We start from the raw sequence: 18,911 nt of genomic DNA on the forward strand, positions 1-18,911 counted from the left end.
GCGATCTGATGTGTGTGTGAGGTGTGTGTGAGTGAGTGTGATCTGATGTGTGTGTGTCTGTTCTTATGTGTGTTCCGCCGCTGCAGGACCTTGATGCGCTCACCTGCTCCCGGTCGGCGTCTGGTGAGTATGATGGGGGTCTTCTTTCTTCTCTCTTCTGGGGGTGCCCTCTGCCTATAATGAAGTGTCTTGCAGTGTCTTTAACTCTTTCACCGCTGCATGACACTTCATTATTGACCGCAGCATATGCCGGCTCCCTGCACATGTGTACCGGGAGCCGGTGTACGCTGGTAACCATGATACACATCGGGTAACTAAGGGAAGCGCTTCCTATAGTTACGCGATGTGTATCATGGTTACCAGTGTACACCAGCTCCGTCACGATCCCAGTATCGCAAGGTTATGTCTGGGCTGGAGAAGTCGGGGCTTCGTTTGAATTCGGGGGAAAGGGCGTGGCCGAGCGGTCGATGCGTGCGGAGGGTCGGGGCGAGCGGGCAATCCATGCGGGGGCGGGGCCAGGCGAGAGGCCAATCCGAAATTTGTCACCGTAACGACACCATTTTGGAGCAAGACAGACAGACAGACAGACAGACTAAGGCAATTATATATATAGAAAGCTGAGTGTGAGTGTGTGTATATATATATATATATGTGTGTCTCCGCTAAAGGAATTCACACCGTCGCATGTACAATCACAAAATTTTGCACAGACACCCATTTGACTCAGGGAACGTCACAGACTATGTTTTGAGTTGAAATTTTAACCCCGTGTGTTACAGTTCTTTGCCAAAACGTCATCCCACACATCATCAACTGCATGTCAGTTCAAACACGGATTTCTCAGTAATGGACTGGCCATGTAAACGTATTGGTGGACTTTTCTTTGAAAGAGCTACATGTACATATAAATAGTTTGGGAGTGAAATCCTGCTCACAGATTCTCTTTAAAGGGAATTTGTCACTACGGCTTTGTACTTCATTCACGAACAGCATAATGTAGGGGTAGAGATCACAAGTGACCTATCACTTGCTGGGCTGCTTGTTATAATTTGGATAAAACCAGTTTAATCTGCTGCAGATCTGAACATTGAAGAATGTTGAGCTTTGTATAACACTGCCAGCATCATTGACAGCTGTGTACACTGTTCATAGGCAGAAAGCTGCCAATCAGTGGTAGGAGGGGTTATACAGAGCTCATGAACATAGAGGACTGGCAGCAGGTTTACTAGTCCTCCATTGATAACCTCCTGCTGACAAAACATTGGTTATCAAAACAACAGAAAACAGCCCAGTTAGTAACATTGCTGGAATCAGGGTCTCCGTCTCTACATTATGCTGGTTTCATATTAGGTGGCAAAAACATGTGACATATCTTTTAAAGGAATCTGTCATTCCAAAAGGTCAGTGTGCTGTACACACTGCATGGTATAGAGCAGCTAGATATTAGTATTAGATTTGAGTAACATCTAACTATAAGGCTGTGTGCGCACGCTGCGTTTTTTGTGACCACAAAGATGCAGCGTTTTTGGCCCCAAAAAAAAAAAAAAAAAAAACGCACAAAGAAGGGAATTTTGTTACTTACCGTAAATTCCTTTTCTTCTAGCTCTTATTGGGAGACCCAGACGATTGGGGTATAGCTACTGCCCTCCGGAGGCCACACAAAGCACTACACTAAAAAGTGCAAGGCCCCTCCCCTTCTGGCTATACCCCCCCGTGGTATCACGGGTACTCCAGTTTTAGTGCCAAAGCAAGAAGGAGGAAGCCAATAACTGGTTTAAACAAATTAACTCCGAGAAACATCGGAGAACCGAAAAAACCGTTCAACATGAACAACATGTGTACCCGCAAACCACAAAAAAATCCCGAAGGACAACAGGGCGGGTGCTGGGTCTCCCAATAAGAGCTAGAAGAAAAGGAATTTACGGTAAGTAACAAAATTCCCTTCTTCTTCAGCGCTCTATTGGGAGACCCAGACGATTGGGACGTCCAAAAGCTGTCCCTGGGTGGGTAAAGAAATACCTCATGTTAGAGCTGCAAAAAAACAGCCCTCCCCTACGGGGATGTCACTGCCGCCTGCAGAACTCTTCTACCTAAGCTGGCATCCGCCGAAGCATAGGTATGCACCTGATAATGCTTGGTGAAAGTGTGCAGACTGGACCAGGTTGCTGCCTGGCACACCTGTTGAGCCGAAGCCTGGTGTCGTAATGCCCAGGACGCACCCACGGCTCTGGTTGAGTGGGCTTTTAGCCCTGAAGGAACCGGAAGCCCCGCAGAGCGGTAGGCCTCTAGAATTGGTTCTTTGATCCATCGAGCCAGGGTGGCTTTAGAAGCCTGCAATCCCTTGCGCGGACCAGCGACAAGGACAAAAAGAGCATCGGAACGGCGCATGGGCGCCGTTCGGGAAATGTAGATTCTGAGTGCTCTCACCAGATCTAGCAAACGTAAGTCCTTTTCATACCGGTGAACCGGATGAGGGTAAAAGGAAGGCAAGGATATATCCTGATTAAGATGAAACGAGGATACGACCTTAGGGAGAAACTCCGGAATGGGGCGCAGCACTACCTTGTCCTGGTGGAACACCAGGAAAGGAGCCTTGGATGACAAAGCTGCCAGCTCAGACACTCGCCGAAGCGATGTGATCGCGACAAGAAACGCCACTTTCTGTGACAGGCGAGAAAAGGAAACGTCCTTTAGAGGCTCGAAGGGCGGCTTTTGCAGAGCAACAAGTACTCTGTTCAGATCCCATGGATCTAACGGCCGCTTGTACGGGGGCACAATATGACAGACCCCCTGTAGGAACGTGCGCACCTTAGGAAGACGTGCTAGACGCTTCTGAAAAAACACCGACAGTGCCGAGACTTGCCCTTTAAGGGAGCTGAGCGACAAGCCCTTTTCCAACCCCGATTGCAGGAAGGAAAGAAAGGTGGGCAATGCAAATGGCCAAGGGGATACTCTCTGTGCAGAGCACCAAGATAAGAAAATCTTCCACGTTCTGTGGTAGATCTTAGCAGACGTCGACTTCCTAGCTTGTCTCATTGTGGCTACGACTCCTTGAGATAATCCTGCAGACGCTAGGATCCAGGACTCAATGGCCACACAGTCAGGTTCAGGGCCGCAGAATTCTGATGGAAAAACGGCCCTTGGGACAGTAAGTCTGGTCGGTCTGGCAGTGACCACGGTCGACCGACCGTGAGATGCCACAGATCCGGATACCACGATCTCCTCGGCCAGTCTGGGGCGACGAGTATGACGCGGCTGCAATCGGATCTGATCTTGCGTAACACTCTGGGCAAGAGTGCCAGAGGTGGAAAGACGTATGGGAGCCGGAACTGCGACCAATCTTGAACCAATGCGTCTGCCGCCAGAGCTCTTTGATCGCGCGACCTCGCCATGAATGCCGGGACCTTGTTGTTGTGCCGGGACGCCATTAGGTCGACGTCCGGCACTCCCCATCGGCGACAGATTTCCTGAAACACGTCCGGGTGAAGGGACCATTCCCCTGCGTCCATGCCCTGGCGACTGAGGAAGTCTGCTTCCCAGTTTTCTACGGCGGGGATGTGAACTGCGGATATGGTGGAGGCCGTGGCTTCCACCCACAACAGAATCCGCCGGACTTCCTGGAAGGCTTGCCGACTGCGTGTCCCCCCTTGGTGGTTGATGTATGCCACCGCTGTGGAGTTGTCCGACTGAATTCGGATCTGCCTTCCTTCCAGCCACTGCTGGAAGGCTAGTAGGGCAAGATACACTGCTCTGATTTCCAGAACATTGATCTGAAGGGTGGACTCCTGCGGAGTCCACGTCCCCTGAGCCCTGTGGTGGAGAAACACTGCTCCCCACCCTGACAGACTCGCATCTGTCGTGACCACTGCCCAGGATGGGGGCAGGAAGGATCTTCCCTGAGACAATGAGGTGGGAAGGAGCCACCATTGTAGAGAGTCCTTGGCCGTCTGGGAAAGAGAGACTTTCCTGTCCAGGGACGTTGACTTCCCGTCCCATTGGCGGAGAATGTCCCATTGAAGTGGACGCAGATGAAACTGCGCAAAGGGAACTGCTTCCATGGCTGCCACCATCTTCCCGAGGAAGTGCATGAGGCGCCGTAAGGGGTGCGACTGGCCCTGAAGGAGGGATTGCACCCCTGTCTGTAGTGACCGCTGCTTGTTCAGCGGAAGCTTCACTCTCGCTGCTCGAGTATGGAACTCCATGCCAAGATACGTTAGTGACTGTGTCGGAGACAGATTCGACTTTGGAAAGTTGATGATCCATCCGAACGTCTGTAGAGTCTCCAGTGTAGCATGTAGACTGAGTTGGCATGCCTCTTGAGAGGGTGCCTTGACCAGTAGATCGTCTAGGTAAGGGATCACCGAGTGTCCCTGAGAGTGCAAGACCGCTACCACTGCCGCCATGACCTTGGTGAAAACCCGTGGAGCTGTCGCCAGACCGAATGGCAGAGCTACGAACTGAAGATGGTCGTTTCCTATCACAAAACGTAGAAAACGTTGATGTTCTGTAGCAATTGGCACGTGGAGATAAGCATCTTTGATGTCTATTGAGGCAAGGAAGTCTCCTTGAGACATTGAGGCCACGACAGAGCGGAGGGTTTCCATCCGGAACCGCCTGGCGTGCACATGTTTGTTGAGCAGCTTTAGATCCAGAACAGGACGGAACGAGCCGTCCTTTTTTGGAACCACAAAGAGATTGGAGTAAAACCCTCTCCCTTGTTCCTGAGGCGGTACAGGAACCACTACTCCTTCCGCTCTTAGGGAGTCCACCGCCTGCAGCAGGGCATCTGCTCGGTCTGGATGTGGGGAGGTTCTGAAGAACCGAGCTGGAGGACGAGAACTGAACTCGATTCTGTACCCGCGAGACAAAATGTCTGTCACCCACCGGTCTTTGACCTGTGACATCCAAATGTCGGAAAAGCGGGAGAGCCTGCCCCCGACCGGAGATGCGGAGGGGGGGAGCTGGAAGTCATGAGGTAGCCGCTTTGGAAGCGGTTCCTCCATTTGCTTTCTTGGGGCGCGCGTGAGCCCGCCAGGAATCTGAGCTTCTTTGCGTCCTCTGAGTCCCTTTGGACGAGGAGAATTGTGTCTTGCCCGAACCTCGAAAGGACTGAAACCTCTGCTGCCATTTTTTCTGCTGAGGTTTGCTTGATCTGGGCTGGGGCAAAGAAGAGTCTTTACCCTTGGACTGTTTAATGATGTCAGCCAATGGCTCGCCAAACAGTCTATCTCTAGATAAAGGCAGGCTGGTTAAACATTTTTTGGAACCAGCATCTGCTTTCCAGTCCTTTAACCACAAGGCTCTGCGCAAAACTACCGAATTGGCGGACGCCATTGAGGTGCGGCTGGTAGATTCTAGGACCGCATTGATAGCGTAAGACGCAAACGCGGACATCTGCGAGGTAAGGGACGCCACTTGCGGCACCGCTGGATGTAAGATAGCATCCACTTTTGCTAACCCTGCTGAAATAGCTTGGAGTGCCCATACGGCTGCGAATGCTGGAGCAAACGACGCGCCGATAGCTTCATAGACAGATTTTAACCAGAGGTCCATCTGTCTGTCATTGGCATCCTTAAGTGAAGCGCCATCCTCCACTGCAACTATGGATCTAGCTGCAAGTTTGGAAATCGGGGGGTCAACTTTTGGACACTGGGTCCAGCGCTTGACCACATCAGGGGGGAAAGGAAAACGTGTATCCTTAGAACGTTTAGAGAAACGCCTTTCTGGATGAGCGTCGTGTTTCTGGATTGACTCTCTGAAGTCAGAGTGATCCAAGAAAGCACTTAATTTACGCTTGGGATAGAGAAAACGAAACTTCTCCTGCTCTGCAGCTGCCTCCTCTGCAGAAGGGGCTGGGGGAGAAATATCCAACAGTCTATTGATGGCTGAGATAAGCTCATTTACCATGGCGTCCCCATCCGGGGTATCCAGATTGAGAGGGGTTCCAGGATAAGACTCCTGATCACTCTCATCAGACGCATCACAGAGCGACTGATTGCGCTGAGACCCTGAGCAGTGTGATGACGTTGAGGGTCTTTCCCAGCGAGCCCGCTTAGGGTGGCTGGGGCTATCATCTGAGTCATAATACTCAGCCTGTGAAGCCGGGGACCCCCTTGCAGTCTGGATTAAATCCAACTGAGGGGGATTAGAGGACAGAGACCTCGCCGTGTCCATAGACTGAGCCCCAGGCATGGATTGCAAAGTTTCAAGGATTTTTGCCATAGTCACAGACATATTATCAGCAAAAACTGCAAAGTCTGTCCCTGACACCGGGGCAGGACTTACAGGCGTCTCAGCCTGGGTCACTATCTCTCCTGACTCCGGCTGGCGATGCAGCACCGGATCTGAGCATTGCACACAATGGGGGTCCTTGGAGCCTGCTGGTAGAGCAGCCCCACATGCAGCACACGCAGTGTACCCAGCCCTAGCCTTGGCAGCCTTGCGTTTTGTGGATGACATGTTGCTGCCTCCTCAGAGCGATCTGGGTATACAGCCAGGAAGCGACCTCACAGTGCAAGCAATAAGGAAATATATATATGTCCAGTGACACAGTACACTAATACACACTGAGGCACTAGAGGGGCCAGCTGAAAAGCCGCTTACCGCCCGCTTAAGAGCGGGTGTGTGATCTCCAAAGCCCCCTAGTCCAGGTCTCCCAGAGCCTTGCGTCCTTCCTCCAGCCAGACATGCATGTAATGGCTGCCGGCGTCCTGAGAGAGGAGGGGGGGCGGGCCCTGGGCGTTCCTGACTAAGAGCGGGAAGCCTGCTTCCCTCTGTGCCTAGTGAGAGGGCTGGAGCATGTAAATCAGGCTCCAGCCCTCGTCGCTGCCGTGAAACAGCGTCTCTCCCCTACCCTGATTGACAGGGTGGGGGCGGGAACGAATCGGAGCTGCCGGCGTCCTAGGCCGCAAAAGCCGGGGACTAGATTTATAAACGCCACCGCCGTAAAAGCGCGGTCGGCGTGTCCCCGGCGAACTAAAAGTCACAGCAGCGCCGCCGGTCCAGCGGGGGTCGGCGCTGCGTTCCCACAACACAGAAAAAAGTCCCCCAGTTAAACTGTAGGAACACTAGCTCTAGCGTTACGGTCCCCGGCGCACTACAACACCCAGCCAGCCCGGAGTGTGTCTGTGCCTGCCGGGGACACAGAGTACCTGTATGATGCAGGGCCTTGTCCCTGATGGTACTCCTGCTCGGCATCCACCAGGTGCTATGGGTCTGTGGATGGAGCCCGGCGTCAGAGCTTTGAGGCCGGCAGGATCCCACTTCCACAGAGCCCTACAAGGGGATGTGGAAGGAAAACAGCATGTGGGGCTCCAGCCCCTGTACCAGCAATAGGTACCTCAACCTTACAACACCATCTACGGGTGAGAAGGGAGCATGCTGGGAACCCTATATGGGCCCTCTTTTCTTCCATCCGAAATAGTCAGCAGCTACTGCTGACTAAAATCTGTGGAGCTATGCATGGAATGTCTGACCTCCTTCGCACAAAGCTTGAAAACTGGAGTACCCGTGATACCACGGGGGGGGTATAGCCAGAAGGGGAGGGGCCTTGCACTTTTTAGTGTAGTGCTTTGTGTGGCCTCCGGAGGGCAGTAGCTATACCCCAATCGTCTGGGTCTCCCAATAGAGCGCTGAAGAAAATGCACCCGTGGCAAACACGCATAAAGAAACACATGCGTTTTTCTCCATTCAATTCAATGGGTGCAAAACGCAGGGAAAACCGCAAAAAGAATTGACATGCTGCAACTTTGTGGTGAGCACAAAAACGCAGCTAAAAAAACTGCAACGTGTGGACAGCAAAAATGAAATCTCAGACTTAATTGGGGAAGGAGATTCATGCAGTTTTTAGAGCAAAACCGCACCCGAAAAATGCGCAAAAAAACGCAGCGTGCGCACATAGCCTAAATGAATCTAAATTCATCCTCCATGTTTCTTGGCAGGGAACATGTGCATGCAGAGTAATATAGTGAATGCTGTCAATCATTGCCACAGGCCACCCACTGGACTCCTAATCCAAGAACGACCAGAGACTTCAGAAACCGCATTATAAAAGATGTGTGAACCCCACAAGTCTTTGCTTTACCTTCATGATTGTTCACGTGTCTCCTGAACTCCCTCAGTTGGGTAAAGGTTTTTCCACAATGGTTACAAACTCGCTCGATATTCCTCTTGATTCTTCCCTTCTTGCCATGGGTTGCCTTATTGACATGTCTCCTGAATAGTGACTTCTCAAAGAACTCCTTTCCACAAACATTACACCTGAGATGGTGAAAATGGACAAATGCCGTAACACGTTTGCTACATACAGAAAAATCCAGATATAAAGAGATATGTTACCATGAAGTACAAAGAATAAACGTATCCTCACCTATACGGCTCAGTAACGGAATGGGATTTTACATGGGAGTACCAGTCTTTCTTCCAGCTGTAGCATTTCCCACAAACTTCACACTCAAAGGGCTTCACGCCAAGGTGCTTATTCATGTGCTGCTGCAGATCCCGGGCTTCAGAGAAGCTTCTTTCACACCTATATAGAATCAATATGAAAGTCATACTGCAAATCTCTCATGCAAGGCGAGTGTCACTTATAGAAATTTAGTTATGTACTACCCTGCCACACAGGAACATACTGTCTGTAACCATACTAACTGGTTATTGTCATGGCTCAACTCCCTGCCTTTGATGTGCGCTCGAACGCCGAGCCCGCATCTTTCCCTGCACGTGTGGTCTGATTTTATGTGCCATCATGTGCTTCTAACAGCTGCGGGCTGTTAATATACTAAATGCTGCTGTCAATCTAAAACCAAGGCATTTAATGCGGATATGCAGGGGGAGGGGAGAGGGGTGCGCTGTTCTGACCCCCCTATCTGCACTCCCGCGACGTGGTCGCAGGATGCTGATGAGTTGTCATGACAGCCAGGGGTCAGCTGATGACCTCTGTCTGGCCCGTAGCCAGTGTTCATAGGAGACTGTAGCACAAGTGATCAGACTATTGCAGGTTCAAACCCCTTAAAAAAGGACTATAAAATACAGCAACAAGTAGAAAAAACAGGTTTTAAAAAATCTGAAAAGTTCATATCCACCCCCCTTTTACCACATTAAGATTTAAGAAATAAAAAAAAAAAAAAAAAAACAAAAAACACATTTCGCATCACTGCGTTCATACAAGTCCAATCTACCAAAACATAAAATAAATTAATCCGATTGGTGAACAGCGTAATGAGAAAAAAAATAAATAAAACAAACAATGCCATAATTGCCGATTTTGGACACTGGAACAAAAGAAAAAAATGTAATCACAGGTGATCAAAACACTGTATATATTCCAAGACAATATCAATAAAAACATTGGCTCGGGGCACAAAACCAAGTGCTCACACAGCCGCATACCCCAAAATGGAAAATGTTACGGCTCTTGGAAAGTTGCAACAAACAAGAGATATATATATATATATATATATATATATATATATATATATATATATATATATATATATATATATATATATATATATATATATATATATATATATATATATATATATATATATATATATAAATAATTTTGTTTTTCTTTTAAATCTCACATTTTTTTTTTACCTCTTAGATTAAACAAAAACTATACATGTTTGATATCTATGTGATCGTACTGACCTGGGGAAGCATGCTGCCAGGTCAGTTTTATTGTAAAAGGAAGATTTGTGTGTACTCACAATAAAATCGTTTTCTCTGAGCCTTCATTGGTGAACACAGGACCATGGGTGTATGCTGCTGTTGCCAGGAGGTTGACAATAGGCAAACTAAAAAAAAAAAGTTAGCTCCTCCTCCGCAATGTACACCCTGTGACTGACCAGGAACTAAGCCAGTTTAGTGTAAAAGTAGTAGGAGAAGCTGTAGATTATGCAAAGAGAAAACGTCTAATCCAAACGGTGGGTGCTGTCCCCCCAATGAAGGCTCCGAGAAAAAGATTTTATGGTGAGTACACAAAAATCTTCCTTTCTCTCTCGCCTTTTTGGGGGACACAGGACCATGGGACGTCCCAAAGTGGGAACAGAACCATTAACTGGTAAAGTCAGACAAACCAACTGACCATTAACTATAAAAAGGTAGAAACTGAAAACAGGGTCCTTCTGAATCAGAGCTGAGCCACAGCCGCCTGCAAAACTTGTCTCCCCAGGTCAGCATCCGCAGAAGCCTGGAAGCCTGCATAAGTACTCTGTAGAGCCTGGTGAACGTGTGGATGCTGGACCAGGAAGCGGGTTTGCAAAGTTAAGATGCTGAACCTTGATGGCGAACAGCCCAAGTTGCTCCCACCGCTCGGTTGGAATGAACCTTCACCCCTCCAGAAGGGTGACGCCTTTGACCCTGTACGCCTCTCGAATAGCTGATCTAATCCAAAGACCAATTGTCAACTTCGAGGCTGAAGCACCTTTCCTGTGCCCTTCTGGATGTACAAAGAGTGCGTCTGACTTGCAAAACGGCATGGTATGAGAGATATAGATCCTCAGAGCCCTGACAAGATCTAGATTATGTAGGGACTTCTCAAATGAATGAATTTGAGCAGGGCAAAATGAAGGCAGGACAATTTTCTCATTTAGATGAAAAGGAGAAACTACCTTTGGGAGGAAAGACGGTGAGGGCCATAGAACAACCTTGTCCTGGTGAAAAACCAGGTAGGGAACTCGGCAAGAGGGAGCCACCAATTCTGAAACTCGCCTCATCGACGTGATGGCCACTAAACGAGACTTTCCAGTTAAGAAAAGAGCGAGATTTCTCGCTGTGGTTCAAAAGGCGCTTGCTGAAGGACTCCTAAAACCAGATTAAGGTCCCATGGATCTAGGGGCTGGCTATAGGGGGAACCAGATGGGTTACCCCCTGAAGAAAGGTACGAATCTGCGACCGAGTCGCTAGCTGCTTCTGGAAAAAAAAAAAAAAAAACCAACAAAAAAGGTTGGAGACCTGTCCCTTGAAGGTACTGAGGGCTAGCACCGAATCCAGTCCTACCTGCAAAAACGTCAGGATGTTGGACAAGGAAAAGGTAAGCGGTGACTTTTCCATGTTGTTCGCACTAGGAAAGAAACGATCTCCAGGTTCTATGATAAATGCGAGCCGAGGAGGGCTTTCTAGCATTTATCATAGTGGAAATTACCTAGGATGGGGGAGATCGGTCCTGGCTAGAATACAGTATTCAACAGCCACGCCGTCAAACGCAGTCTAGCGGAGTTGTGGTGGCAAATTGGTCCCTGTGACAGAAGATCTGGGTGGTCGAGAAGCTGCTAGGGAGTGTTGCCTAGTAGCTGGATGAGTTCCAGGCCCTCCTGGGCCAATCTGGAGCTACTAGTATCACCGAGACTTCCTCCACCTTGACCTTCTTGATCACCCTCGCAATAAGGGGAAGAGGAGAGAATATGTAAACGAGACAAAACTGGGACCACAGCAGAATCAGGGCGTCGGAGCCTATTGCATGCGGGTCGCGGGAGCGGGCTATGAAGGGATGGACCTTGGCGTTTTGGCGAGATGCCATGAGGTCCACGTCCTGAGGACCCCACCTGCGGCAGATCTGCTGGAAAACCTCGTCATGGAGGGACCACTCTCCCGCTGTCAGACCTTGTTGGCTTAAGAAGTCTGCAGCGCAATTCTCTACTCCTGGGATGTGAACCGCGGAGATAGAGGTGTGCTTCTCTGCCCAACGAAGGATCTTGGTGACTTCTTCCATTGCTGCTAAGCTGCGGGTCCCTCCTTGATGATTTATGTATAGCACTACAGTGGCGTTGTCAGATTGAATCCAAACAGGGAGACCCGAGATAAGCACAAGGAACTCTTGAAGGGCCAGAAATACGGCCCTTAGATCCAGAATGTTGATTGGGGGGGGAGCGTTCTGGGAGAGACCAGCGACCCTGAACTGCGTGATGGTGGAACACTGCTCCCCAACCTATCAGACTGGCGTCAGTCATGACTACGTGCCAGTGAATCGGAAGGAAGGATCTCCCTTGAGAGAGCGAGGAGTGATGGGTCCACCAGAGGAGGGAGTGACTCACCCTCTGGGAAAGAAGAATTGGGCGATCGAGGGACGCCAGGTTCCTGTCCCACGCTAAAAGGAGAGCTAACTGAAGAGGACGAAGGTGAAATTGAAGCCATACCGTTCGCTCCATCGCCGCCACCATCTTCCCCAAAATCTTCATCCCGAACTACGTGGAAGGCAGCGCTTGCGCCGGAGGACCTGAATGCCCTGTGTCAGGGAGGTCCATTTCTCTACTGGTAGAAACACCCGGGCTCGAGAAGTGTCTAGGACCATGCCCAAAAAGACAAGATTTTGAAATGGAAGTAAAGACGAGTTCTGGCGGTTGACGAGGCAGCCCAACCGCAAGAGAGTGTCCAAGCAGATTTGCACACTCTCTGGGCAGGCAAGAAATGACTGTCCCTTTATGAGGAGGTCGTCTAAGTACGGGATGACTACAATACCCCTGGTGAGAAACACTGTCATGACGGCCACCATGACTTTGGTAAAGAGCCGAAAGAACCTCTGGTGAACTTTGCATATTGGAATGTGCAAGTAGGCATCTTGTATATCGATGGAGGCCTGGAATTCTCCTGGTTCCATGGACGGAACCACAGATCTTAGAGATTCCATGCGAAAGAGGCGAGTCCGCACTGCTCTGTTTAGCCCCTCGAGGTCTAAAATAGGACAAGCTGAGCCATCCTTTTTGGGAACAAAAAATATTTGAGTAAAAACCTTTGTAATTTTGTTCGGTGGAACTGGTACGATGACGCCTGCGTCGCGAAGTACCATGATAGCATGAGACAAGGCCCGATTTTGGGCCGCAGATTTGGGAATGCAGGAAACGTCTTGTAGGGAGAAAGGTGAACTCGATTTTGTAACCGGTGGATACCAATTCTCGAACCCAGGTGTTGTCTATATAGAAAAGCCAGACGTCCTGGAGAGGAGCAGTCAACCTCCTACGGTGGTCAGGGAGGCCTGGCATCATGCTGAGGAGCAATGAGGAGCACAGGAACCACCGGACCTGGGCTGCCTAGGACAGAAGCGTCAGACCGTGTTTGTCTTAGAGGGTCCAGGCTTTTGACCGCTGCGCCGTGAGGGTCCCACACACCGCGCAGGTGCCTGAGAGGTAAAGTCCCGAAAGGACCGAAAATGCCAGGGAAATCTCTTGCGAGGTGCGCGCTTGGGGCGCGGTTGTGGTAGAGAGGTGCTCTTACCCCCAGTTGCATCAGCAATGATTCTGTCAAGAGTTTCGCTGAAAAGGCGAGCCCCTGAAAGGGTAATCCAGTTAGGGATCTCTTAGATGCACCGTCTGCACTCCAGGCTTTAAGCCAGAGAATCCGACGGATAACCACCGATTTGCTGGCCGCCATTGCTGCATAATTCACAGAGTCTACCGAAGCGTATATAAAGTTATTTGGCAGCCATGGATATTTGGTCAGTCAGCTCAACCAACTCAGAAGGCAAACCTTCTGCACGGAGGAGTCTCCGTAAACTCTTACTCCAAACAGCAAGAGCCTTGGCAACCCGCACTGCGGCAAATGAGGGGCAGGGGGAGGAACCCACCGCCTCAAAAATAGACCTGGCCAGAGCCTCAATGGTGCAGTGAGTGGGTTCTTTGAGAGTACTGTCTGGAATAGAGAGTACTGTTTACTTGGCCAGTCAAGAGACAGGAGGGTCGACAGCAGGGTAATCTGCCCAATCCTTCACTAGTTCCGGAGAGAACTGATAGAGAAGGATGAGACGTCGCTTGCCAGCAAATAGTTTTTTCTGGGTGAGCTCTTTGCTTGACCAGAATGGCGGTAAATTCAGGATTATTAGAAAAATACTTTGGGGCTCACTTAGGTTTTTTGAAGGAAACGGTCTTTGTGTAGACCAGTTTAGATTACTTCCTCTGGATCCTAGTAGGGACCCTATCCTGAGTCTGGGGAGCAGGGTCGTCCTGGTTCTCCAAGGGAGAGGGAGGCAGCCAACTCGGGGGGGGGGGGGGAATAGTCCGTTGGAAGCCGCGCCAGCCAGGTAAGAACCTGGAGGGTAGCAGACTTCGGCTCGGCTGCACCACGCAGCAGTTAGTCGGACGGCAGACTTGATCCTGTCATGGAACTGTCGAACGTCAGCACTCTCGGCGCCGCTTGCCTAGAAGCGCTACAAAGGGGGACGCAAAGCATAAAGTGTCTGGCCACTTAGGAAGAAGGGGAACCTGATGGCAGAGCCACCCTGTTACCCTCTTCTCGCATAGGGGGAGAGCAGGAGTGTGGAACACCCTGTCGCCTATCTGTGAACAGAAGAGAGGTTAGAGAGCTAAAAAATGCGCCCAAGGAAAAACAAAATAAAAAAAAAAATCAAAAGGGCCTGATAACAGGACCATGTCCACCTACTAGGACGCTAAGCAAAAAACTGGCTTGGTTCCTGGTCAGTTACATGGTGTACACTGCGAAGGAGGAGCTAACTTTTTTTCTTAGTTTGCCAGTGTCAACCTCCTGGCAACAGCAGCATATACCCATGGTCTTGTGTGCCCCAATAAGGCGAGAGAGAAATGAACTCTGCAAACAATAAAAAAATAAAAACAAAATTGGAGAATTGAAACTTTTTTTCTTCTTGTTAGCCACACATTGAATTTTTTCCCTGCTTACCATTGCATCATATGATAAAATGAATGGTGTCACTCAAAAGTACAACTCATCCCGCAAAAAACAAGCCTTTAAACTGCTATATGGATAGAAACATAAAAATGTTATGGCTCTTGGAGTAAGGGAAAAAAACAAAAGCGCAAAACCGAAGAAAAAATACAAAACAAAAAAAAACGCCAGCTCCTTAAAGGGAAGGTGTCGTACAAAAAAAAAAAAAATGCCAATAACTGAAAAAATGTAAAGTATTAATGTTTTGTTTAAATATTTGTTTTTAATTGAGCAAAATATAAAAAATAAATTAAAAAATTTGATATTTTCCACTGTTAAACACTGGGGGGAGCAGCTGCTGAAATCCTACAGAAATCCTACTGTAGAAATAGCCTGGATTACAGCTGCAGTAAAGTGGGCAGAATCTGCTCTCCTGTGTGTGTGATCCCCCTCCCAATCTGGGTGTTTCCAAAAGGAAAGAAGGGAATTTTGTTTACTTACCGTAAATTCCTTTTCTTCTAGCTCCAATTGGGAGACCCAGACAATTGGGTGTATAGCTACTGCCTCCGGAGGCCACACAAAGTATTACACTCAAAAGTGTAAGGCCCCTCCCCTTCTGGCTATACACCCCCAGTGGGATCACTGGCTCACCAGTTTAGTGCAAAAGCAAGAAGGAGGAAAGCCAATAACTGGTTTAAAGACCAATTCAATCCGAAGAAACATCGGAGAACTGCAACCATTCACATGAACAACATGTGTACCGAAAAAAACCCTAAGAAAACAGGGCGGGTGCTGGGTCTCCCAATTGGAGCTAGAAGAAAAGGAATTTACGGTAAGTAAACAAAATTCCCTTCTTCTTTGTCGCTCCATTGGGAGACCCAGACAATTGGGATGTCCAAAAGCAGTCCCTGGGTGGGTAAAAGAATACCTCGTGGTAGGGCCGTCAAACAGCCCTTTCGTACAGGTGGGCAACCGCCGCCTGAAGGACTTGTCTACCTAGGCTGGCGTCTGACGAAGCGTAGGTATGCACCTGATAATGCTTGGTAAAAGTGTGCAGACTCGACCAGGTAGGTGCCTGGCACACCTGCTGAGCCGTAGCCTGGTGCCGTAATGCCCAGGACGCACCCACGGCTCTGGTAGAATGGGCATTCAGCCCTGAGGGAACCGGGAGCCTAGCAGAACGGTAGGTTTCAAGAATTGGTTCCTTGATCCACCGAGTCAGGGTGGATTTGGAAGCTTGCGGCCCTTTACGCTGACCAGCGACAAGGACAAAGGGTCCATCCGGGCGGCACAGGAGCGCCGTGCGGGAATGTAGATCCTGAGTGCTCTCACCAGATCCAACAGATGCAAATCCTTTTCAAATTGATGGACTGGATGAGGACACAAAGAAGGTAAGGTGATATCTTGATTGAGATGAAAGTGGGATACCACCTTAGGGAGAAAGTCCGGAATCGGACGCCGAACCCCCTTGTCCTGGTAAAGACCAGGAATGGAGATTTGCATGACAGTGCTGCTAGCTCGGACACTCTCTGAAGAGACGTGACCGCTACTAGAAAGGCCACTTTCTGTGAAAGACGGAAAAGGGAAACAACTTTCAAAGGCTCGAAAGGCGGCTTCAAGAGAGTCAATAGAACCTTGTTCAGACTCCAGAGCTCTAACGGCCGCTTGTACGGAGTGATGAGAAGACAAACTCCCTGCAGGAACGTGCGTACCTGCGGAAGTCGGCTAGGCGTTTCTGAAAAAATACAGATAGCGCTGACACTTGTCCTTTAAGGGAGCTGAGCGACCAACCATTTTCCAACCGAGATTGTAGGAAGGAAGGAAAAATAGGCGATGCAAATGGCCAGGGAGAAACTCCTTGAGCAGAGCACCAAGATAAGAATATCTTCCACGAGCTGTGGTAGATCTTGGCGGACGTTGGCTTTTTGGCCTGCGTCATGGTGACAACCACTCCTGAGATAATCCTGAAGACGCTAGGATCCAGGACTCAATGGCTACACCGTCATGTTCAGGGCCGCAGAGTTCAGATGGAAAAAAGGGCCCTTGAAACAGCAAGTCTGGTCGGTCTGGTAGTGCCCACGGTTGGCCTACCGTGAGGTACCACAGATCCGGGAACCCCGACCTCCTCGGCCAATCTGGAGCGACGAGGATGGCGCGGCGACAGTCGGACTTGATCTTGCGCAGCACTCTGGACAACAATGCCAGAGGCGGGACACATAAGGTAGCCGGGACTGCGACCAATGTTGAACTGAGGCGTCCGCCGCCAGAGCTCGATGATCGTGAGACTGTGCCGTGTCTTCCACCCACGTCAGAATCCGCCGGCTTCCTGGAAGGCTTGCCGGCTGCGTGTTCTTCCGTGGTGGTTGATGTATGCCACCGCTGTGGAGATATCCGACTGAATTCGGATGTGCTTGCTTTTCAGCCACTGCTGGAAGGCTTGTAGGACAAGATACACTGCTCTGATTTCCAGAACATTGATCTGAAGGGTGGACTCTTGCTGAATCCACGTACCTTGAGCCCTGTGGTAGAGAAAAACTGCTCTCCACTCTGATAGACTCGTGCCTGACGTAACTACCGCCCAGGATGGGGGTAGTAAGGACCTTTTTTCTGACCCTGAGGTGGGAGAAGCCACCACCGTAGAGATTCTTTGGCCGCCTGAGAATGGGAGACGTCTCTGTCGATGGGCGTCGACCTCCCGTCTCATTGGCGGAGAATGTCCCATTGTAGTGGACGCAGATGAAACTGCTCGAAAGGGACTGCCGCCATTGCTACCATCTTACGTGAGAAGTGCATGCGGCGTCTCAATGTGTGCGACTGATCCTAAGGAGAGATTGCAGCCTTGTCTGTAGTGAACGCTGTTTGTCTAGCGGAAGCTTCACTATCGCTGAGAGAGTATGAAACTCCATGCCTAGATATGTTAGTGATTGGCCCGGGGTCGGATCTGACTTTGAAAAGTTGATGATCCACCCGAACTCTGGAGAGTCTCCAGCGCAACGTCCGGCTGTGTTGGCATGTTCCTTAAGAGGGTGCCTTGACAAGTAGATCTCCCAAATACGGGATCACAGAGTGACCTTGAGATTGCAGGACTGGTACTACTGCTGCCATGACCTTAGCGAAGACCCGTGGGGCTATCGCCAGCCGGAAGGCAGAGTTACGAACTGAAGGTGTTCGCGTCCTATAACAAAGCGTAGAAACGCTGGAGCTCTGGATCAATCGGCACGTGGGGATAAGCATCCTTGACGTGTATTGATGTTAGGAAATTTCCTTGAAACATTGAGGCGATGACGGAGCGGGGGGATTACATCCGGAACCGCCTGGTGTTCACGAGCTGGTTGAGCCGTGTTAGATCCAGAACGGGACGAAAATACTCGTCCTTTCTTGGCACCGCAAATAATTCGGAGTAAAAACCGTGACCTTGTTCCTGAAGAGGAACGGGGGTCACCACTCGTTGTGCCTTTAGAGTGCTCCTTCGCACAAAGCACAAAACTGGTGAGCCAGTGATCCCACTGGGGGTGTATAGCCAGAAGGGGAGGGGCCTTACACTTTTGAGTGTAATACTTTGTGTGGCCTCCGGAGGCAGTAGCTATACACCCAATTGTCTGGGTCTCCCAATGGAGCGACAAAGAAAGGGAAGATGACGTTTAGGAACACAGTGCGGAGCCATTTTGTTGGTGACCAGAAATGTCTAAAGTGTCACCAAGGACAGCTGGAGTATCACACAGGAAAGCATTAGATACACAGCTCAGCAGACAGTATCACACAGGATAGGATTAGATACACAGCTCTGCAAACAGTATAACACAGGATAGGATTAGATACATGGCTCAGCAGACAGTATCACACAGGAGAGGATTAGATACACAGCTCAGCAGACAGTATCACACAGGAGAGGATTAGATACACAGCTCTGCAAACAGTATCACACAGGAGAGTATTAGATACACAGCTCTGCAGGCAGTATCACCGGTACACACACAGGCCGATAGGTGGCGGGGGGGTGTTGTTTTTGGAGACGGTAGCAGCGGCGGTGGTGGGGGAAGGGGGCGTCGGTACTCACATGCGGAGGCACACAATCACACACAGCAGCGGCGGGGGTCAGAGTGGGTAGCTGGGTAGAGCGGAGGGAGGTGGTGTCATTGGAGATGTTAATCGCAGGTGGAGGGGCGGCGGCAGCAGTAGTGGGGGCAGAGCGGGGGCAGGGTAGAGCGGAGGGAGGGGGTGTCACTGGAGACGGTAACGGCAGAGGGAAGGGAGGGTAGGCGGCCCGTACTCACACATCTCGGCGGTTGACAGGG

The 18,911-nt window shown here is 50.0% G+C and overlaps 1 protein-coding gene across 1 annotated transcript in view; it reads right to left on the reverse strand.

Annotated features, from left to right (window-relative positions):
* The window catches only part of ZBTB11 (zinc finger and BTB domain containing 11), a 109,035-nt gene that overhangs the window by 36,295 nt on the left and 53,829 nt on the right, over positions 1-18,911 (reverse strand). Inside the window, exons 9-10 of the mRNA XM_075336562.1 lie at positions 8,369-8,527; positions 8,084-8,259 (exon numbers count right to left, since the gene is read on the reverse strand). Coding sequence (XP_075192677.1) covers positions 8,084-8,259; positions 8,369-8,527 — 335 coding nt within the window. The remainder of the gene's footprint in view (positions 1-8,083; positions 8,260-8,368; positions 8,528-18,911) is intronic.

The sequence above is a fragment of the Anomaloglossus baeobatrachus genome, chromosome 2 (genome assembly GCF_048569485.1).
Source record: "Anomaloglossus baeobatrachus isolate aAnoBae1 chromosome 2, aAnoBae1.hap1, whole genome shotgun sequence".
Taxonomy (NCBI): Eukaryota; Metazoa; Chordata; class Amphibia; order Anura; family Aromobatidae; genus Anomaloglossus; species Anomaloglossus baeobatrachus.